Source organism: Grampus griseus (genome assembly GCF_964374135.1).
Source record: "Grampus griseus genome assembly, chromosome: 6".
Taxonomy (NCBI): Eukaryota; Metazoa; Chordata; class Mammalia; order Artiodactyla; family Delphinidae; genus Grampus; species Grampus griseus.
This window is the reverse complement of record NC_139000.1, coordinates 109,807,033-109,830,722: the sequence shown is the minus strand read 5'-3', so window position 1 is coordinate 109,830,722 and position 23,690 is coordinate 109,807,033. Positions and strand designations below refer to the sequence as shown.

At 38.4% G+C, this 23,690-nt stretch overlaps 1 protein-coding gene across 1 annotated transcript in view; it reads left to right on the top strand.

Moving 5' to 3' along the window:
* Window positions 1-23,690, top strand: part of GALNTL6 (polypeptide N-acetylgalactosaminyltransferase like 6) — a gene marked incomplete at both ends in the record, with an annotated part of 1,149,883 nt that overhangs the window by 468,666 nt on the left and 657,527 nt on the right. The window contains one exon of the mRNA XM_082657046.1: window positions 16,904-17,042. Within this exon, the coding sequence (XP_082513172.1) occupies window positions 16,904-17,042 (139 nt within the window). The remainder of the gene's footprint in view (window positions 1-16,903; window positions 17,043-23,690) is intronic.

Below are 23,690 nucleotides of genomic sequence, written 5' to 3'. Positions count from 1 at the left end.
CTACTTGAAAAGCTATTTTAAAAATTTTATTTCAAATTTGTTGCTAGTACATAGAGTTGATTTTATATTGATCTTTATCAGTAAAAACCTTGACAAATTAGCATCAATTTTCATAGTTTTTCAATTTTGTCAGTTTTTTGTACACATTCATGTCATTTAAAATAAATTTGTTTTGAGACTTCCCTGTGGTCCAATGGCCTAGACTCCGTGCTCCCAGTACCCGGGTTCGATCCCTGGTCAGGGAACTAAGATCCTGCATGCCACATGGCAAAAAAAAAAAAAAAAAAAAAAATTGTTTTTATTCTTCCTTTACAATCTTTACAGCTTTTATTTCTTCTTCATGGCTTATTTCAGTTGATTGGCCCAGATAGAGAGGATCAAGGGCATGGATTGAGTAGAAGTAGTAACACTTGATATCACTGTTGTGTTTCCAACCTTAGGGGGGAAAGTGTTCACTATTTCACCAATGATGTATAATGTTTGCCACATTTTTATTGTGGATACCCTTTGTCATATTTTTTAAAAATTCCCTTCTATTCCTAGGTTACTGAAAATTTCCATTATGGTTGAGTTTTATCAAATGATTTTTTGTGACTATTGAGATAATAAGATGACCTATTCCTCAATGTGAGTTATATTGATTGATTTTGAATATTAAGTCAACATTGCATTTCTGGAATAAATCCCAGTAGGGCATCATATACTATCTTTTAAAATGTAGATTCATTTTGCTAATCTTTTGTTGAGTTTTTTTTTTTAATCTATACTCCTGAGAGATAGGTCTGATATATTCCTTTCCTGTAATGCCCTTACCTGTTTTTGATATCAAGCTTATGCTGGTATCCTAAAAGGAATTTCTCTATTTTCTAAGATAGCTATGTCAAGATGGTACTGCTTCTCACTTTGATATTTGGAAAAATAAATCAGGAAGTCCATGTGGGCCTGGATTTTTCAATTTTTTTAATATAATGCCCTCAAGATCTGTCCATGTCACTAATAGAAGGATTGCCTTCTTTTTCATGGGTGAAGGATAACCCGTTGTATATGCTAAGCAAAATAAGTCAAGCAGAGAAAGGCAAGTACTCTATGGTATCATTTATATATGAATCTAAAAAGTACTCTATGATATCACTTATATATGGATCTAAAAATGCTTAGCTCTTAGAAACAAGGTGGAGTTGTGATTACCACAGGCTGGGGGCTGAGGGAAATGGGGAGATGTTGGTCAAAGGGCAGAAACATTATAAGATGAATAGGTTCTGGGATCTTCTGTTACATAAATAGTGCATTTTATTATTATTTTTATGTTTTCCCTTTGTTAGGTTTTGTGTTATACATTCTTACGTGGTTCTCAGCTGTTTACCCTAGAGATTCCAGTACAGATTATTGACTTACTACACTTCACTTTAATTAGGACTTTTACCATTTTCAGAATAATGCAAAACCAATAATTTACTGCCTTTCCAGCCATGCCTCTCACTCAAGCCATACCAAACCATAGATGGAATTCCCAATCACACTTTATACTCTCCTCTCTGACCCATGCCTGTGACACTTCTGCCTGCTTACCCGATGGCTTCCCTACATCTCCTGGAAGGTCCCATATCATTGAGAGACATTCTCTGTCCTCCTCCTGTGTTAATTAATTAAGTGCGTTCATTTATTTCCCCATTTATTCATCTCACAGGAACTCTGGGGGGCAAGCCCTGTGATCAGTACTGCGCTAAGACTTCCTGACCCATCGATAGCAAGACATGGTCCATCGCTCAAGGACCGCATAGCTTATCACATTTCTATGTTAATCACAGTGGTCTGATTTTACTTTTTTCTCTTAAACATAATATCAAAGGTAATAACTCTGATGTTCATCATTTAATCCCCAGGCCCTGGCTCAGAGTAGGTGCTTAACATGTGGTTTTGAATAAATAAATTAGTATATTTGTTTCCATTAGGTAACAAACCCAGTTGTATCAGTTCCTTATTTGTGTGTGGCTCATAAAATATTTGAGTTATCTTCTATGTGGCAGGCACTCTTCTAGGTTCTGGGGATATTATGGGGCACAGAGAAAGGCCTTGCTTTCATGAAGCTTCTATCCTGATGCGGAAATTGTTGATTAACAGGTAAAAACATAAATGTAGAATAGCAAGCACTATATAGTAAAAAATAAAAACAGATTTGGGAACTAGAGAGGGCATGGAGTGCTGTGAATGCTGGTTTAAGATGGATTATTTATGAAAAATCTCTCCAAGACAATTATATTTGAGCACAGGCCTGACTATAGAGATTCTTGAGTGTTCCAATTGCTTATCTTCAAGAACCTTCAGGAAAAATGTTAAAACAGGGATTTCCGTATGTTATTCTTTTTTTTTTTCTTTTTTGCGTTATGCGGGCCTCTCACTGCTGCAGCCTCTTCCGTTGCGGAGCGCAGGCTCAGCGGCCATGGCTCACGGGCCCAGCCGCTCCACAGCATGCAGTATCTTCCCGGACTGGGGCACGAACCCGTGTCCCCTGCAAAGGCAGGCGGACTCTCCACTGTGCCACCAGGAAAGCCCCTCCTTATGTTATTTTTATACTCAGTTATTTCTAAGGAGAAGTTTAAATACCTTAAGTTGTCTGTCCCTGGAATTTTTCTTCCTCTGACAGAAACCTGCTTTATCTCTCAATATACCATTTCATGAGATCTTGATCTACTGAGATAGTTTTATTATTTTTTAAATAGCATATTTCAAAATTCTTATCTGTACAAGTTCATTCACCTCAGTTTTTTCTTATGCAGTGTCCCCAGCCCCAGACCTTTGAAATTAAACTTGAACTCTCCTTCAAGTTTGAGTTGAAAACTCACTTTTTCTAGTTGGAGTTTCTAAGCCATATAATGTTCCTCAGTTTGCCACAGTCCTGAAACTCTTGCAGGATTTATTGTGCAGTTAGTTCTCGTCCACAAATACTCCATTTCTTTTTTTTTTTTAATTGGGAGTACAGTTGCTTTATAATGTTGTGCTAGTTTCTGCTGTACAGCAAAGTGAATCAGCTATACATATACATATATCCCCTCCTTTTTGGATTCCCTTCCCATTTAGGTCAGCACAGAGCCTTGAGTAGAGTTACCTGCGCTATACAGTAGGTTCTCATTAGTTATTTTATACATAGTAGCGTATATATGTCAATCCCAATCTCCCAATTCCTCCCACCACCACCCCTTCCCCCCTTCGTGTGCATACATCTGTTCTCTACATCTGTGTCTCTATTTCTGCTTTGCAAATAGGTTCATCTGTGCCATTTTTCTAGATTCCATGGATCCATTTCCTTCCATAACAACATTTTTTTTTTTTTCTTTTTGCAGTACGCGGGCCTCTCACTGTTGTGGCCTCTCCCGTTGCGGAGCACAGGCTCCGGACGCGCAGGCTCAGCGGCCATGCGTCACGGGCCCAGCCGCTCCGCGGCATGTGGGATCTTCCCGGACCGGGGCACGAACCCGTGTCCCCTGCATTGGCAGGCGGACTCTCAACCACTACGCCACCAGGGAGGCCCCGTAACAACATTTTTATAGGGTTGTCATGTCTTAGTCCGTCTGGGCTGCTATAATAAAATAGCTGGGTGGCCTATGAACAGGAGAAATCTTTTTCCTTACAGTTCTGGAGCTTTTCAAGTCCAAGATCAAGGCACTAGCAAATTCAGTGTCTGGTGAGGCCCACTTCCTGGTTCATAGACCAGAAGACGTGTCTCCTCACGTGTCCTCACTTGGTGGGAGGGACGAGGGTCTCTGAGGTCCCTTCTATAAGGGCACTAATCCCATTTCTGAGTCCTAATCCCTCATGGCCTAATCACCTCCCAAAGTCCCCACCTCCAAATGCTCTCCCATTGGGAGTTAGAATTCAATATGCATTTTTCAGGGACACAAATGTTATCTATAGCACCCTGTGTCTTCCTAATCAGAATCTATTTCTAGCTTTTTCAGGCCTGGAGTCATACCATACTCATTTTCACTTCTCCTACCCAGAGGTGCATATTGTAGATAAACATTAGAAAAATGATAGTCATACCAATCTAGGAGACAGCCAGACTGAATAAAATGTCACTTAATCTGGAGGATAAATACCAGGTGCACTATGAGAAATTTAATGGAATCTCCATGTTAACTTCTACTCTATGCCTTGAATAACATAGGATCAGAGACATATTTGGAAGACTTAGAAACTTTCTGCTTAATACCTGTACATTTATATATAGTATTTAACTTTTATATTTTTATTCTTTAAAATACCTCATTTTTATACCTTTTATACTATTTTAAACACAGCAGATAGTGCACTGTTTTTTAATTTAAAGTAAAGGAATCTGAATTTACAGTGATAACAGTAAGGTACATTAGAGTTTTTTTAAAGATAAATAGGTAAATCTGTAGACTAATAAATTAAAGACCTTTGAATAATGTCATTTTTCAACATACGCTTTTTGATTGGAGCTGTTTCCTTTGTTCTGTTGTTTTACAAAAGAAATGTCAAACCACGTGAGATGTCATAGACCCTGAGGATCTGCATATTAACACTTAAGATGAGTTGATAGCATTTGCAGTAAAAACTGCTGACTGTGCGTGAGAACAGAAAATTTTAAAACTTTTCCTCACAACTGCCGTGAAGAAGTCTCTAGAAAGCCCTCCCTGGTGACCCACAAGCTTTGCTTTAAAGCTCTAAAGAGTCACTCATTCACTGGAAAAGCCTTGCCACCTGAGATGTATCATCTGAAGACCACATTGTTATACAAAGAAAATGAATTTCCCTTTGACTGACAGATGTTTGAGTGAAAACTCAAACATCTGTGTTTGTGTAGCTTTAACATTTCCTACCTATAGTCTTAAAAGGGGCCGAATCTAGAAGTTCACCATTAAAAATAGCTACCAAAAAATTACAGAAAAGAAGCCTCAGGTGTGTGCCTACATTTCACTTAGGGCATTTAAATTTAAAAATAAAAATTTGTTAAAGAAAGTGAAGACTATTATGCACTGTGATTTTTTTTGTTATTGAATAGGATTTACGGAGTGGCCTATAAGTCCAGTTAACACCAAAGAATATATAAGATCAAAAGACCTTTTCTAGCTAGTTTGACCACTCATGGGAGAGAGACTTAGATCTTTTAAAAGTTTCTCCAGGTTAGGACACGGGTTCGAGCCCTGGTCCGGGAGGATCCCACATGCCGTGGAGCGGCTGGGCCCGTGCACCACAACTGCTGAGCCTGCGCTCTAGAGCCCGCGAGCCACAAGTACTGAAGCCCGCGTGCCTAGAGCCTGTGCTCCGCAACAAGAGAAGCCACCACACTGAGAAGCCGGTGCACCACAACAAAGAGTAGCCCGCGCTCGCCACAACTAGAGAAAGCCTGCACACAGCAGCGAAGACCCAATGCAGCCAAAAATAAATAAAATAAAATATATAAATTTATTTAAAAAAAAAAGTTTCCTCAGGTTAGATGGCTAATGGCTAATTGTGGCAATGTTTATTGAAAATACCAGTGTCTCTTTTGTTAACTTACATGTAACATGGGTAAAACTATGTTCATTTCACAGTGTTGCATCAAAAAATATATATAAAATTTTTTAACATAGTACTTTGTACTTAGTGGATGCTCAAGAATTAGCTGGTATACAAATGAAATTTCTCACTGACTCATTTACTTACCATTTAGTTTGTAAAAGCAAGTGACATTTTCTCCTAAGAAATCAAAACAAAATCAGACAAGACTCAGTATTGATTTTTTTTTGATGCCAAAAGTGAAACACTTAAAAATATTTGTTTCTCTCCCTTAAAATTGAAGAGATTTTTAGTCTGGTTCTCGAGCATAAAATTCCTTATCAGTCCCTAGCTGTTTGATCTTAACTGTGGGCTCTACTGAGGTTAATGCCACTGTGGCAGAAACTAGAAGCTTTTTTAAAATAAATGTTTTCACTTCTATTTGAGGTATTACTGAAATATATATATTATTTTTCAGATTCTTTTCCACTCTAGGTTATTGCAAGCTACTGAGTATAGTTCCCTATGCAATACAGTAAATCCTTGTTGCTTATCTATTTTATATACAGTGGTGTGTATATGTTAATCCCAAACTCCTAATTTATCCCTCCGCCACCCTCTTTCCCACTTTGGTAACCGTAAATTTGTTTTCTATATCTGTGAGTCTGTGTCTGTTTTGTAAATAAGTTCATTTGTGTCATATTTTAGATTCTACATATAAGTGATATCATTTTATATTTGCCTTTTTCTAACTTCATTTTGTATGATAACCTCTAGGGCCATCCATGTTGCTTCAAATGGCATTATTTCGTTTCTTTTTATGGCTGAGTAATATTCCATTCTATATATGTACCACATCTTCTTTATCCATTCATCTGCTGATGGGCATTTAGGTTGCTTCCATGTCTTGGCTGTTATAAACAGTGCTGCTATGAACATCGGGATGGCTATCTTTTTGAATTAGAGTTTTCATCTTTTCTAGATATATGCCCAGGAGTAGGATTGCTGGATCATATGGTAACTCTATTTTTACTTTTGTATGTGGCATTTTAAAGCAGGAAAGAAAATGACAAATTATTCATTAAATGTCATTCCTACAGCACCTGTGTGTTTAAAAATAAAGGTGATTCTTTTCTCACTTCTCACACCAGAACATGTTCCAGATGGTTCAAAAATTTTAATGAATAAAACAAAACAAAATGTTAGTAAAACTCTGAATTCATGAATGAATTTTAAAAATAATAGTGGAGTAGGAAAGGGTTTACTTATAAATATAATGCATAATAAGAAACTATTAAAAAAAGTAAAATAATCTGGGTGGAAAAAATCTTATCTTAGATTTATTTTGATCCACTCTAAGTCTCTTTTAATTGGTGCAATTAGGCCATTGACATTCAAAGTGATTATTTATATAGTTTTGATTAATCTCTACCTTATTCATTACTGTTTTCTATTTGTCATCCTTGTTCCATGTCTATCTTCCACTTTTTTTTGTCTTTTGTGCATTAAACTGAGGTTTTTATATGATTTTGTTTTTCTCCACGTCTTAGCATATCAGTTACGCTTTTTTTTTTTTTTTTACTTTTTTGTAGTGGTTGCCCTAGAGTTTGCAATATGCATTTACAGCTAATCCAAGTCTATTTTTAAATAACGCTATAGCACTTCACAGGTAGTGTGAGTACCTTAAAATAACAAAATGATCCTAAATAGTAATTCCTTCCTCCTATCTCATCTGTCATTGCTTTCATCCATTCCACTTTTTTATAAGCATACATGAGTGTGTGTACATGTATATATATATAAAATATATATACACAAATACTACATAAGCATACATGACTGTGTGTATATATGTAATATATAGAGAAATAATATAATACATAAGCATATATATAATCTATTACCTTGTTGATTTTATACATTGAATAAACTGATATATTAAGAATAAGAAAAATTAAAAGTGTTAGTTTTTCTTTTTGAAATAAGAACATTAATTTTTTTTCTAACATCTTTATTGGAGTATAATTGCTTTACAATGGTGTGTTAGTTTCTGCTGTATAACAAAGTGAATCAGCTATACGTATACATATATCCCCAATCCCCTCCCTCTTGCATCTCTGCCCACCTTCCCTATCCCACCCAATCTAGGTTGTCACAAGGCAGCAAGCTGGTCTCCCTGTGCTATGCGGCTGGCTGCTTCCCACTAGCTATCTATTTTACATTTGGTAGTGTATATATGTCCATGCCACTCTCTCACTTCGTCCCAGCTAAACCTTTTCCCTCCCCATGTCCTCAACTTCATTCTCTACTTCGGCGTCTTTATTCCTGTCCTGCCCCTAGGTTCTTCAGAAACCTTTTTTATTAGATTCCATATATATGTGTTAGCATACGGTATTTGTTTTTCTCTTTCTGACTTACTTCACTCTGTATGACAGACTCTGGGTCCATCCACCTCACTACAAATAACTCAATTTCATTTCCTTTTATGCCTGAGTAATATTCCATTGTATGTATGTGCCACATCTTCTTTATCCATTCACCTGCTGATGGACGCTTAGGTTACTTCCATGTCCTGGCTAGGGTAAATAGTGCTGCAATGAACATAGCGGTACATGACTCTCTTTGAATTATGGTTTTCTCAGGGTATATGCCCAGTAGTGGGATTGCTGGGTCATATGGTAGTTGTATTTTTAGTTTTTTAAGGAACCTCCATACTGTTCTCCATAGTGGCTGTATCACTTTACATTCCCACCAACAGTGCAAGAGGGTTCCCTTTTCTCCACACCCTCTCCAGCATTTATTATTTGTAGATTTTTTGATGATGGCCATTCTGACCGGTGTGAGGTGATACCTCACTGTAGTTTTGATTTGCATTTCTCTAATGATTAGTGATGTTGAGCATCCTTTCATGTGTTTGTTGGCAGTCCGTATATCTTCTTTAGAGAAATGTCTGTTTAGGTCTTCTGCCTATTTTTGGATTGGGTTGTTTGTGTTTTTGATATTGAGCTGCATGAGCTGCTTATATATTTTGGAGATTAATCCTTTGTCTGTTGCTTCGTTTGCAAATATTTGCTCCCATTCTAAGGGTTGTCTTTTCATCTTGTTTATGGTTCCCTTTGCTGTGCAAAAGCTTTTAAGTTTCATTAGGTCCCATTTGTTTATTTTTGCTTTTATTTCCATTTCTGTAGGAGGTGGGTCAAAAAGGATCTTGCTGTGATTTATGTCCTAGTCTGTTCGGCCTATGTTTTCCTCTAAGAGTTTTAAAGTGTCTGGCCTTACATTTAGGTCTTTAATCCATTTTGAGTTTATTTTTGTGTATGGTGTTAGGGAGTGTTCTAATTTCATTCTTTTACATGTAACTGTCCAGTTTTCCCAGCATCACTAGTTGAAGAGGCTGTCTTTTCTCCACTGTACATTCTTGCCTCCTTTTTCAAAGATAAGGTGACCATATGTGCATGGGTTTATCTCTGGGCTTTCTATCCTGTTCCATTGATCTATATTTCTTTTTTTGTGCCAGTAGCATACTGTTTTGATTACTGTAGCTTTGTAATATAGTCTGAAGTCAGGGAGGCTGATTTCTCCAGCTCCATTTTTCTTTCTCAAGATTTCTTTGGCTGTTCAGGTTCTTTCTGTTTCCATACAAATTGTGAAATTTTTTGTTCTCTTTCTATGAAAAATGCCATTGGTAGTGTGACAGGGATTGCATTGAACCTGTAGATTGCTTTGGGTAGTATAGGCTTTTTCACTGTGTTATTCTTCCAGTCCAAGAATACGGTATATTTTTCCATCTGTTTGTGTAATCTTTGATTTATTTCATCAGTGTCTTATAGTTTTCTGCATACAGGTCTTCTGTCTCCTTAGGTAGGTTTATTCCTAGGTATTTTGTTCTTTTTGTTGCAGTGGTAAATGGGAGTGTTTCTTTAGTTTCTCTTTCAGATTTTTCATCATTAGTGTATAGGAATGCAAGAGATTTCTGTGCATTAATTTTGTATCCTGCTACTTTACCAAATTCATTGATTAGCTCTAGTAGTTTTCTGGTAGCATCTTTAGGATTCTCTATGTATAGTATCATGTCATCTGCAAACAGTGACACTTTTACTTCTTCTTTTCCAATTTGGATTTCTTTTATTTCTTTCTCTTCTCTGATTGCTGTGGCTAAAAATTCCAAAACTATGTTGAATAATAATGGTGAGAGTGGGTAACCTTGTCTTGTTCCTGATCTTAGTGAAAATGGTTTCAGTTTTTCACCATTGAGAACGATGTTGGCTGTGGGTTTGTCATATATGACCTTTATTATGTTGAGGTAAGTTCCATCTGTGCCTACTTTTGGGAGAGTTTTTATCATAAATGGGTGTTGAATCGTGTCGAAAGCTTTTTCTACATCTATTGAGATGATCATATGGTTTTTCTCCTTCAATTTGTTAATATGGTTTATCACATTGATTGATTTGCATATATTGAAGAATCCTTGCATCCCTGGGGTAAACCCCACTTGATCATGATGTATGATCCTGTTAATGTGCTGTTGGATTCTGTTTGCTAGTACTTTGTTGAGGATTTTTGCATCTATGTTCATCTGTGATATTGGCCTGTAGTTTTCTTTCTTTGTGACATCTTTGCCTGGTTTGGTATCAGGGTGATGGTGGCCTCGTAGAATGAGTTTGGGAGTGTTCTTCCTTCTGCTGTGTTTTGGAAGAGTTTGAGAAGGATAGGTGTTAGCTCTTCTCTAAATGTTTCAAAAAATTCACCTGTGAAGCCATCTGATCCTGGGCTTTTGTTTCTTTGAACATTTTTAATCACAGTTTCAATTTCAGTGCTTGTGATTGATCTGTTTATATTTTCTATTACTTCCTGGTCATTCTCAGAAGGTTATGCTTTTCTAAGAATTTGTCCATTTCTTCCATTTGTCCAGATTATTGGCATATAGTTGCTTATAGTAATCTCTCATGATCCTTTGTATTTCTGCAGTATCAGTTGTTACTTTTCCTTTTTCAATTCTAATTCTGTTGATTTGACTCTTCTGCCTTTTTTTCTTGATGAGTCTGGCTAATGGTGTGTCAATTTTTTCTTCTCAAAGAACCAGTATTTAGTTTTATTAATCTTTGCTATTGTTGCCTTCACTTCTTTTTCATTTACTTCTGCTCTGATCTTTATGATTTGTTTCCTTTGGCTAACTTTGGGGCAGTTTTTTGTTCTTCTATCTCTAATTGCTTTAGGTGTAAGTTTAGGTGGTTTATGAGATTTCAATTTTCTTAAATTTACGAAAGCTTGATTTGTGACCCAAGATATGATCTATCATGGAGAATGTTCCACGAGCACTTGAGAAGAAAGTGTATTCTGTTGTTTTTGGATCGAATGTCCTATAAATATCAATTAAGTCCATCTTGTTTAATGTGTCATTTAAAGCTTGTGTTTCCTTATTTATTTTCATTTTGGATGATCTATCCATTGGTGAAAGTGGGGTGTTAAAGTCCCCTACTATTATTGTGTTCCTGTCGATTTCCCCTTTTATGGCTGCTAGCATTTGCCTTATGTACTGAGGTGCTCCTATATTGGGTGCATAAATATTTACAATTGTTATATCTTCTTGGATTGATCCCTTGATCATTATGTAGTGTCCTTCTTTGTATCTTGTAACATTCTTTATTTTAAAGTCTATTTTGTCTGATGTGAGAATTACTACTCCAGCTTTCTTTTGATTTCCATTTGCATGGAATATCTTTTCCCATCCCCTCACCCTCAGTCTGTATGTGTCCCTAGATCTGAAGTGGGTCTCTTGTAGACAGCTTATATACAGGTCTTGTTTTTGTATCCATTCAGCCAGTCTCTGTCTTTTGGTTGGAGCATTTAATCCATTTACATTTAAGTAAGTATTGATATGTATGTTCTCGTTACCATTTTCTTAATTGTTTTGGGTTTATTATTGTAGATCTTTTCCTTCTCTTGTGTTTCCTGCCTAGAGAAGTTCCTTTAGCATTTCTTTTAAAGCTAGTTTGGTGGTGCCAAATTGTCTTACCTTTTGCTTGTCTGTAAAGGTTTTAATTTCTCTGTCAAAACTGAATGAGATCCTTGCTGGGTGGAGTAATCTTGGTTGTAGGTTTTTCCCTTTTATCATTTTAAATACGTCCTGCCACTCCCTTCTGGCTTGCAGAGTTTCTGCTGAAAGATCAGCTGTTAACCTTATGGGGATTCCCTTGTATGTTATTTGTTGTTTTTCCCTTGTTGCTTTTAATATTTTTTCTTTGTATTTAATTTTTGATAGTTTGATTAATATGTGTCTTGGCATGTTTCTCCTTGGATTTATCCTGTATGGCACTCTGTGCTTCCTGGAGTTGATAGAGTATTTTGTTTCCCATATTAGGGAAGTTTTCAACTATAATGTCTTCAAATATTTTCTCAGTCCCTTTCTTTTTCTCTTCTTCTTCTGGGACCCTTATAATTTGAATGTTGGTGCAATTAATGTTGTCCCAGAGGTCTCTGCGACTGTCCTCAATTCTTTTCATTCTTTTTTTCTTTATTGTGCTCTGTAGTAGTTATTTCCACTATTTTATCTTCCAGGTCACTTATCTGTTCTTCTGCCTCAGTTATTATGTTATTGATTCCTTCTAGAGGATTTTAAATTTCATTTATTGCATTTTACATCATTGTTTGTTTGCTCTTTAGTTCTTCTAGGTCCTTGTTAAACGTTTCTTGTATTTTCTCCATTCTGTTTACGAGATTTTGGATCATCTTTACTATCATTACTCTGAATTCTTTTTCAGGTAGACTGCCTATTTCCTCTTCATTTGTTAGGTCTGGTGGGTTTTTACCTTTCTCCTTCATCTGCTGTGTGTTTCTCTGTCTTCTCATTTTGCTTAACTTACTGTTTGGGGGGTTTCCTTTTTGCAGGCTGCAGGTTCATAGTCCCATTGTTTTTGATGTCCACCCACAGTGTGTATGGTTGGTTCAGTGGGTTGTGCAGGCTTCCTGGTGGAGGGGACTGGTGCCTTTTTTCTGGTGGATGAGGCTGGATTTTGTCTTTCTGGTGGGAAGGACCACGTCTGGTGGTGTTTTTTTGGGATGTCTGTGAACTTAGTATGATTTTAGGCAGCCTGTCTGCTAATGGGTGGGGTTGTGTTCCTATATTGCTAGTTGTTTGGCATGTGGTGTCCAGCACTGGAGCTTCCTGGTCATTGATTGGAGCTGGGTGTTAGCATTGAGATGGAGATCTCTGGGAGAGCTCTCACAGATTGATATTACATGGAGTCAGGAGGTCTCTGGTTGTCCAGTGTTGTGAACTCGGTTCTCCCACCTCAGAGGCTCAGGCCTGACACACGGCCAGAGTATCAAGACCCTGTCAGCCACACAGCTCCGAAGAAAAGGGAGAAAAAAAAAGCAAGGAGGAATAAAAATAAAATTAAATTAAAAAGTTATTAAAATAAAAAAGTATTAAAATAAAGTTTAAAAAAGTAATTAAAAAAATGAAGAGAGCAACCACACCAATAAACAAATCCAGCAGTGATAACCAGCATTAAAAAGTAAACTAAGATAAACATAAAACCAGAAACAAATTAGATGCAGAAAGCAAACCCCCAGTCTACTCCCAGTTGCTCCCAAAGTCCATCCCCTCAATTTTGGGATGATTTGTTGTCTATTCAGGTATTCCACACTGCTGGGTACATCAAGTTGATTGTGGAGATTTAATCTGCTGCTCCTGAGGCTGCTGGGAGAGATTTCTCTTTCTCTTCTTTGTTCACACAGCTCCTGGGGTTCAGCTTTGGGTTTTGCCCCACCTCTGTGTGTAGGTCACCTAAGGGCGTCTGTTCTTCACTCATACAGGACGGGGTTAAAGGAGCAGCTGATTACGAGGCTCTGGCTCACTGAGGCCAGGGGGAGGGAGGGGTACGGATCACTGGGTGAGCCTGCGGCGGCAGAGGCCAGCATGATGTTGCACCAGCCTGAGGTGCACTGTGTGTTCTCCCGGGAAAGTTGTCCCTGGATCACAGGACCCTGGCAGTGGCGGGCTGCACAGGCTCCTGGGAGGGGAGGTGTGGTTAGTGACCTGTGCTCGCACACAGGCTTCTTGGTGGCGGCAGCAGCAGCCTTAGCGTCTCATGCCCGTCTCTGGGGTCCGCGCTTTTCGCCGCGGCTCACACCCATCTCTGGAGCTCATTCAGGTGGTGCTCTGAATCCCCTCTCCTCGTGCACCCTGAAACAGTGGTCTCTTGCCTCTTCGGCAGGTCCAGACATTTTCCCGGACTCCCTCCCGGCTAGCTGTGGTGCACTAGCCCCTTCAGGCTGTGTTCACGCCGCCAACCCCAGTCCTCTCCCTGCGCTCCGACCAAAGCCCGAGCCTCAGCTCCCAGCACCGCCCGCCCTGGCGGGTGAGCAGGCAAGCGTCTCGGGGTGGTGAGTGCTGGTCGGCCCTGATCCTCTGCGGGATTCTCTGTGCTTTGCCCTCTGCATCCCTGTTGCTGTGCTCTCCTCAGCAGCTCTGAAGCTTCCCCCTCTGCACCCGCAGTCTCTGCCCGCAAAGGGGCTTCCTAGTGTGTGGAAGCGTTTCCTCCCTCACAGCTCCCTCCCACTGGTGCAGGTACCGTCCCTATTCTTTTGTCTCTGTTTATTCTTTTTTCTTTTGCCCTGCCCAGGTACGTGGGGAGTTTCTTGCCTTTTGGGAGTTCTGAGGTCTTCTGCCAGCGTCCAGTAGGTGTTCTGTAGGAGCTGTTCCACGTGTAGATGTATTTCTGGTGTATCTGTGAGGAGGAAGGTATCTCCACTCTTACTCTTCCGCCATCTTGAAGGTCCTCTCTCAGGGTGTTAGTTTTTATTTTATCTTCCCTTATGCTTCCTTCAGTGCTCTTCCTTTATGTAGATCCAGGTTTCTGACCTATATCATTTACTTCTTTTTAAAGAACTTTTTTTAAAACATTTCTCACAAGGCAGGTCTAATAGGAACAAATTCCGTCAATTTTTGTTTGTCTGAGATGACCTTACTTCTCCTTCAGTTTTGCAGGTTAGTTTCACAGGGTATGGAGTTCTACATGGGGAGGTTTTTTCTCTCAATTCTTTAACTCTTTCACTCCACTCTCTTCTTGCTTACATGGCTTCTGAAGAGAAGTTGGATATAATTCTTATCTTTGTTCCTCTGTAGGTAAGGAGTTTTTCCTCTGTTTTCTTTTGAGATTTTTTCTTTATCTTTGATTTTCTATCGTTTGAAAATGATATGCCTCTGTGTAGTGTTTTGGTAATTTGTCCTGCATTGTGTTCTCTGAGCTTCTTGGATCTGTGGTTTGGGGCCTTGGATTTGTGGTTTCCTCATTTGGGGAAATTTTTCTGTCAATGTTTTTTCAAATAGTCTGTTCCTTCCTCTCTTCTCCTTCTGTTGTTCCCATTATGTATATGTTACATCTTTTGTAGTTATCCCATGCCCTTGGATATTCCTCTCTACTTTCTTAAGTTTTTGTTCTATTTGCTCTTTGAATTTTGAAGATTCTATGGATAAATCCTCTGGCTCTGAGAATCTTTGCTCATCTGTATCCACTTCTACTCATAAACCCATCAGAAGTATTCTTCATTTCTTTTAAGGTGTTTTTTTATCATCTATTTTTGGTTCTTTTTTAGGATTTCCATCTCCCTGCTGACCTTGCCCATCTGTTCTTGCACGTTCTCTACTCTTCTGTTAGGACCCTTAGTATATTAACCAGAGTTATTTAAAATTCCCAGTCTGATAATTCTTACATCCCTGCTGTGTCTGTTTCTGATGCTTTCTCCATCTCTCCCGTCTCTTCGAGTTGTGATTTTGCCTTTTGGCATGCCTTGTGATTTTTTCCTTGATAGCTGGACATGATGAACCAGATGAAAGAAATTTCTGGAAATAAGCCTTTCATGATGTGGTGTAGAGGTGTGGTGGGAGGGCAGTGCCCACAGTTTCGTGATTAGACCTCAGACTTCTGCTGACCCTGGGCTTCTGAACTGTGAATTTTTCAGCAGTTTCTCAGGATTTTTCTCCGCACCTGGGCAGAATGGTTAGAGTCGGCTAGAGTCAGGAATTTCCCTTCTCTTGGGTCAGTTCGGCTCTACAGGGTACACCAGAGCAGGTGGGGCTCTGGTTAACTAGTTTCCCCTGAGGGCAGGCCTTACTGAGAACACCAGGGTGCTCTGACATATTTCACAATGGTTCCTTCTCTCCTCCTCCTGCCAGGAGCTCAAGAGAATTTTTCTTCAGTACTTACTCTGGGAACTTGGTTGAGCTCCTGGAGATAAATCTCAATAAAATTGGAGCCTCTCTATGACTGGGTCTTCCAGAAGGTTTTTACTTCTCCGACTTGTCTGCTCAGAGCTCCCAGCAATTTGTCAATTATAGTCAGGTTTTCCTACCCTGGCACTGGTTCCTGGTGTTTGTACTCATGAGCCCCTACTCTGGTAAGCCTTAGCTCCTGTACTCCGCCGTCTGTCTCTGTTGCCCCGTGTCCTGTCCTCTCTTCTGGATCCAAGAAGAGCTGTTGGTTTTTTCAGTCTGTTCAGCTCTGTACTGGTTGTCAAGACAGAGTGGAAACTTCCAACTCCTTACCTGCAGAACCAGAAAACAGAAGCCTTAAATTAGATTTAAATAAAAGAAACCTACAAAATATTTACAATGTACGTAATTAAGAAAGCTTTAGCAAACATAATATGTAAATTGTTCTTAAACTGTTTTTTAAAATCTCCGAACAATCATTTTACAATGTAAGAAATACAAATGATAAGTGTATGAAAATTAATTTTATTATTAGTCAAGAGAAGGCAAGTGTGTGACTAATATATATTTTTACCAGTAAATTTCAAAATAGTATCTAATGCTTCTGGGGACGTGTGAAAACTATCTACTCACTCTAAAGGTAGTCTGGCAATTTTATTTGTAAAATAAAATTTACACCCCGCCACCACTTCCAAGTATACCTAACTAGGAATATTAAGCAAATATGTTTATTTTAACGTTGTTTATAATATGTAAAATTGGAAATAATTTTAAAATATATCTTCAGCAGCATAGTGTAAATTGGGATGCAATGAAATAATATCAACTAGCAGAACTCAGTGAAGTGATGGCTTTTATACAGTTATGTTGGAGAAAGTCAAATTATAAGGCAGTATGTATATTAGAATCTGTATACAGATGTTAGCAAACATACACGTAAACTCTTAGCAGTGGTTTTCTCTGAGAGATAAGATTATACTTTTTACTTCTGTGTCGCTTGCTTTTTATCATGAGTGTCTCTCTAAATGAAATAAAATAATATAATAAAATCTTGCTGCTAGAGCTGTTTTTGGAGCATAGTAACAGGCAACTAAAGAAACACACGCATTCATGTCTTATTATCTGTTCTAGAAGATGAAATGGTTTTGACGCAGACAGTAATCCCTTTTTCTCTTCTCCTGCTAGGGAAAGGTGAACATGGGAAACCTTACCCCCTCACTGAAGAGGACCACGATGAGTCAGCTTACAGGGAAAATGGTTTCAATATTTTTGTCAGCAACAACATTGCTCTAGAGAGGTCCCTGCCAGATATCCGCCACGCAAAGTGAGTGTCAGCTCACCTCTGTGCAGAGCGGTTTTTCTTTTGTCTCTTTTGATTCATATGTTTGATGTATATCATGGTGAGATACACAGTGAAAACCTTTGCCCTATTAATTTTATAGAAGCTGTTTATACTCTATAATCATATATATATTTTGGTTTTTGTTTTTTTATTGAAGTATAGTTGATTTACAATGTGTTAGTTTCAGATGTACAGCAAAGTGATTCAGTTATATGTATGTGTATATATGTATATAGTGTGTGTGTGTGTGTGTGTGTGTGTGTGTGTGTGTGTGTGTATTCTTTTTCAGATTCTTTTCCCTAAAGAAACTTAATGGTTACCAAAGGGGAAAGGTGGGGGGGCGGATAAATTAGGATTTTGGGATATATACACTACTATATATAAAATAACTAACCAACATAATCTTAAATACTTTTTATTTAAATTGAAATAACCTTTAAAATTCCAAAAGAGTCACTGTCGACTCTCAAAAACTTAATATCTATCTTCATAATTAAGTTGGCGGTATGATCTCCATTTAAACCGAAGTGCTTTCAGATGACATCTGTAACTTTGTGTTGATCACGTACATTATGAAGCTCATGTTTTTCTCTGGTAATTAGTGCTGTCAGAACTGTCTACACGTGCATGCCTTCGACCGACTGCGTTCTCACCTCGGCCTTATCAGTGCCATTGTTGTTACATTTTCTTAGAAAGTGCCTAACATGAGTGCATCCATAATCTAAAGGTAATGCTTGGTTGCTCAGTTTCCCATCACTTAGGAATTGCTTGTGGCTTGTCAGTTGACAGTGGGCTCAGTTTTTACTGAATTGTAGCTAAAAATTGTAGTCTGAATGGAAACAAGAAGAATATTACCTACAGTTGGCTGAAAGCCTTCCTCTCTCTGTCCACCCCTGTCTAATCCTAACATTGCTTAATGTACTTTTTTTTCTTGTCTGTTATGGTTTTCTTATTAGCATATGCTATGCCAAAAGTATGCCAAGAACATAGAATGTGGGCAGAATTTGAAATTGTGGCGTTGTCATGCATATTTGTTAAATCTATCCAGCTAATAGAGTATATTGACTTTTGCAGCTCATCTTCCTTTAGAATCATTGGTGTGAGAGAAAGAAAATCGGAGAAAGTAAAGGGCATAAATGAAACCAGGACTAGAAATCTAAATTAAACCAGTAATGTACATTACGTAAATCTCCTTGTGCAAAAATAATTAACCCATTAGGGAAAAACAAATCAGTATATTGTGGTTTGGAGGACTACTTTTTAGTTGCCGTATTTTATCTTTATAAAGTTGTTTGTTTGTTTTTTTTTTAACATCTTTGTTGGAGTATAATTGCTTTACAATGGTGTGTTAGTTTCTGCTTTACAACAAAATGAATCAGTTATATATACACATATGTTCCCATATCTCTTCCATCTTGCGTCTCCCTCCCTCCCACCCTCCCTATCCCACCCCTCTAGGTGGTCACAAAGCACCAAGCTGATCTCCCTGTGCTACGCGGCTGCTTCCCACTAGCTATCTACCTTACGTTTGGTAGTGTATATATGTCCATGCCTCTCTCTCACTTTGTCACAGCTTACCCTTCCCCCTCCCCATATCCTCAAGTCCATTCTCTAGTAGGTCTGTGTCTTTATTCCTGTTTTACCCCTAGGTTCTTCATGACATTTTTTTTTCTTAAATTCCATATATATGTGTTAGCATACGGTATTTGTCTCTCTCTTTCTGACTTACTTCACTCTGTAGGACAGACTCTAGGTCTATCCACCTCATTACAAATAGCTCAATTTTGTTTCCTTTTATGGCTGAGTAATATTCCATTGTATATATGTGCAACATCTTCTTTATCCATTCATCCGATGATGGACACTTAGGTTGTTTCCATCTCCGGGCTATTGTAAATAGAGCTGCATTGAACATTTTGGTACATGACTCTTTTTAAATTATGGTTTTCTCAGGGTATATGCCCAGTAGTGGGATTGCTGGGTCATATGGTAATTCTATTTGTAGTTTTTTAAGGAACCTCCATACTGTTCTCCGTAGTGGCTGTATCCATTTACATTCCCACCAGCAGTGCAAGAGTGTTCCCTTTTCTCCACACCCTCTCCAGCATTTATTGTTTCTAGATTTTTTGATGATGGCCATTCTGACTGGTGTGAGATGATATTTCATTGTAGTTTTGATTTGCATTTCTCTAATGATTAGTGATGTTGAGCATTCTTTCATGTGTTTCTTGGGGCAATCTGTATATCTTCTTTGGAGAAATGTCTATTTAGGTCTTCTGCCCATTTTTGGATTGGGTTGTTTGTTTTTTTGTTATTGAGCTGCATGAGCTGCTTATAAATTTTAGAGATTAATCCTTTGTCAGTTGCTTGATTTGCAAATATTTTCTCCCATTCTGAGGGTTGTCTTTTGGTCTTGTTTATGGTTTCCTTTGCTGTGCAAAAGCTTTGAAGTTTCATTAGGTCCCATTTGTTTATTTTGTTTTTATTTCCATTTCTCTAGGAGGTGTGTCAAAAAGGATCTTGCTGTGATTTATGTCATAGAGTGTCCTGCCTATGTTTTCCTCTAAGAGTTTGATAGTTTCTGGTCTTACATTTAGGTCTTTAATCCATTTTGAGCTTGTTTTTGTGTATGGTGTTAGGGAGTGATCTAATCTCATAGTTCTACATGTACCTGTCCAGTTTTCCCAGCACCACTTATTGAAGAGGCTGTCCTTTCTCCACTGTACATTCCTGCCTTCTTTATCAAAGATAAGGTGACCATATGTGCGTGGGTTTATCTCTGGGCTTTCTATCCTGTTCCATTGATCTATCTTTCTGTATTTGTGCCAGTACCATACTGTCTTGGTTACGGTAGCTTTGTAGTATAGTCTGAAGTCAGGGAGCCTGATTCCTCCAGCTCCATTTTTCGTTCTCAAGATTGCTTTGGCTATTCGGGGTCTTTTGTGTTTCCATACAAATTGTGAAATTTTTTGTTCTAGTTCTGTGAAAAATGCCAGTGGTAGTTTGATAGGGATTTTTAAAATATAAAAAAATTACTGGTTTGCTCCTTAGGTTTTATGTGAATTTGCATTTCCCAATAGTGTTAAGTGAAGAATTAATGTGAAGAAAAAATCCATTTTCCCCTAAGCTGAATGCTTCATATATTGGACTACACCTTCTATCTAGCAAAATTATTCCCATGTCACCTGAAATTATCTACAGTAATTCCCACTACCAAGAATGTTCTAGTTATGAGAAATTTTCATACCTAATTGCACACCCTCAAAGATGCATTAAATTGCATTGTTGGCATAATAAATATGCTCAGAGCATAATTTCCGTCCACTCCACCCCGACATCTCTAATCTTTTCATGCGTATTCAAGTGGAAATATTTGCAGATGAAAGCAGTGCAGAAAATCATGGAAGTCAAAAGAAAGCTGATGTTACTGTTCTCCACAGAGAGTATATTTTTAATGCCACTACCACCTTTTGAGAAAAGATATTCTTAGGCAATAATGGAGAAGAAGATGGAAAAATGGAAAGAAAAACATTTTGAAAATTTTATCAGAGCTACTAAATTTATAGTATTGGAGGGTATTTTTCTAAATGTTAGGAAAGAAAAATATGGCTAAAACATGGTGTGTGACCATATTCTTACTTCCTGAGGCTGGGTATGTAATAGGACAGACGCTAGTAAAATAATACCAAGAAGAGAACTCAAACAAACAGACGGTCTTAACAGAAGATTGGAGAAGCATGCCAGCAGCATGTTAAGTGTGAGAACCCAGGAATGGTCATTTCCTTGGTTAGCCCAGTTTCTGACTCTCAGTAATGCAGGAAGCGAGATGAGATGATGCCTCTGATTTTGTCAGCGTGCCACCTGCAGGAAACCGGAAGCCAAAGTCTTAAAGGGATCCCGCTGTTTAAAGTCCTGTGCTTTTGACCTCGGTTATGCTTCCCACAATGCAGGCATAGATAATTACAGGAGTATGTAACTCTGTCCTTCAAATTGTAAAAGCAGCTGGACAGAGATTCCAGTGTTATCAATTTAAGGAGGCTGCAGGTAATTAACCATGGCTCGTTTATATTGACAGAATCTATGGAAGAGAATGCAAAATGTATGTGACTTTTATGATCAAACGTAACAGTTCTAAGAAACTTTGCATTTGCAGTCAGCCAATTCCAACTACCGGCTCAGAGTGCCAGGAGAGAGGACGTTATTTTTCTTTGCTTTAGGATTTTGCAGTGGAAAATATCCGGGAATACCATCTTGCAATTTTCCTGAACTTGATCGTTATTCCAAACACATCATCGTGGTTCTTACTACACTGTTCTGCATGATAGGTGACTCTCTGTGTATATGCCCATGCTCTTTACCTCTTCATATTCTCAAAAATGTTCATGGTTCTAGGTGCTTTGACGTGCTTAGTGCACAGTCTAGTCCACTGTGAGGAATATTTAGAACATGAATTACTTCAGAAATCCCAATCCAGAGAGCACTTGTATTTGTCTCACTGCTTACTTCACTAGCATAAAAATGAAGAGCTTTCTTTTGGCTTTGTTATTTCATTGAATCAGTAATAGATTCCCATTAAGTAGGAAGCATAGATAAAGGCAAGTCAGTTGGCATGTGTGCAGTAATTTAAATCTATACAGAACAAGAACATTTTTACTTATATCCTAATAATAAATTTCAGTCTTTTAACTTACATTTTGAATTTCTTGTGTTTTTTTTCCGGTTATTTTTAGCATCCCTTTATCTTGTAAATTACATTTTAGTTTTTCATGCCATCTATGCTTTGGTCTTGTCAAATTTTCTACCTCTTCTTCCATAGTCATAGCCTGACACTTTTGGTTGACTTTTGTACTTTTTTGCAGAAGTATCTATATGATGATAGTTTGAATACTCACTGTTTTCTTCAGTTACTCCCTAATTACGTCTATATCCATAGTACCTGGGCTCAATCTCAGAGCACCTGAGTTCAAGCTGTCCTTAGAACATCTTATTTTTCCCGTTTTATCTAATGCAATGTCAATAAGAATTTTACTATGAGAGCTTCTGCATGACAAATGTCCAGTCACTGGATATCTGGCTGGCCTGGTTAGTTTTTCCTCACCTGTATTTTGATTGTGCATTTTCTTTGTATTCAGTCACCCATTGGGATGTCACGCCTTTGTATGCTGTAGAACATCTTATTTTGACTCTAAAACATGTATTTAGAGTACAAAATACATATAAAATAAGGGGGAAGAAAACCATGGAAGGATGACCTGCATAGAAAAGAAATTCTGATAAACTTATGCATGAATATATTGTTAACAAGGGAAAACTAAAGAATAGTTGAGCAAGTATTACTCCCTGGATATGAATACATGTATCAGCAGTTACCACAAGTACTCCCAAACCATGCTAGAATTAATGTGTGTAAGAAGAAATTACATTTATGAAAACAGGAAGTATGTGAGATTAGGACACAGAAGAGTCATGAATAATAGGAGAGTTGAGATCAGCTTTGCAGAGAGTTGAGATCAGCTTTGCCGAGAATTCAGGTAAATGCATCATTGATGTAAGGTTCATTCTTTGCTCTTATAAAAGAATCCAGATACCTGTTCATATGCATCCACATTAATTACGATGCAGTTATAAGGCGACTGAGTAGCTGGGATATTTTTGAGTTAAAGTACTTCTACTCTGAATTGTGGCTGTTCGTTTTCATTTAAATGTTCCTTTTCGTTTAACTTATATTCCCAAGATAAGGAAGTTTTAGCTTCATGCCTTGACAACAAACAAGATACTGAATTTTAATAGAAAATTCTGAGAGATCTCATCTTTTGAAAACATTTAGGAGAATTCTGACAACCTCTTGTCATGATAGCATTATGGGATTGCTCTCAGCAGTGTTGCAGATATATCAGATTAATCTATCACAACCCTGCTCTCTGCACAATTTCTAAACCAATGGAGAGATTGTCTCAGAAATGGTTTGAAAGTAAATATTACCTTTATTATTATTATTACTAATTTATTTATTTACTTTTGGCTGCATTGGGTCTTTGTTGCTGCGTGCGGGCTTTCTCTAATTGTGGCGAGCAGGGGCTACTCTTCATTGCGGTGCGCGGGCTTCTCATTGCGGTGGCTTCTCTTGTTGCGGAGCACAGGCTCTAGGAGTGTAGACTTCAGTAGTTGTGGTACATGGGCTCAGTAGTTGTGGCTCGTGGGCTCTAGAGCACAGGCTCAGTAGTTGTGATGTGTGGGCTCTAGAGCACAGGCTCAGTAGTTGTGATGTGTGGGCTCAGTAGTTGTGGCGCACGAGCTTTGTTGCTCCGCAGCATGTGGGATCTTCCCGGACCAGCGCTCGAACCCGTGTCCCCTGCATTGGCTGGCGGATTCCTAACTACTGCGCCACCAGGGAAGCCCTTACCTTTATCATTGATCAGAGTCTATTGGTGGGCGTGGTTTAGACCTGGGCCAAGCGTGATTTCTAATAGGAGGCGCATTCAGCCTTCCAGTCACAGACATTGCCGAGAAAGGACAAATGTAGAATTTCGGGCATGGAGGGCAGAGGGAGATGTCTGGTCTCTGCACGCAAGTGGGTTCCCGTGCACAAAACTGAAGCGGAAGCTGAGCCAAGCATGATAAACTCTGTAA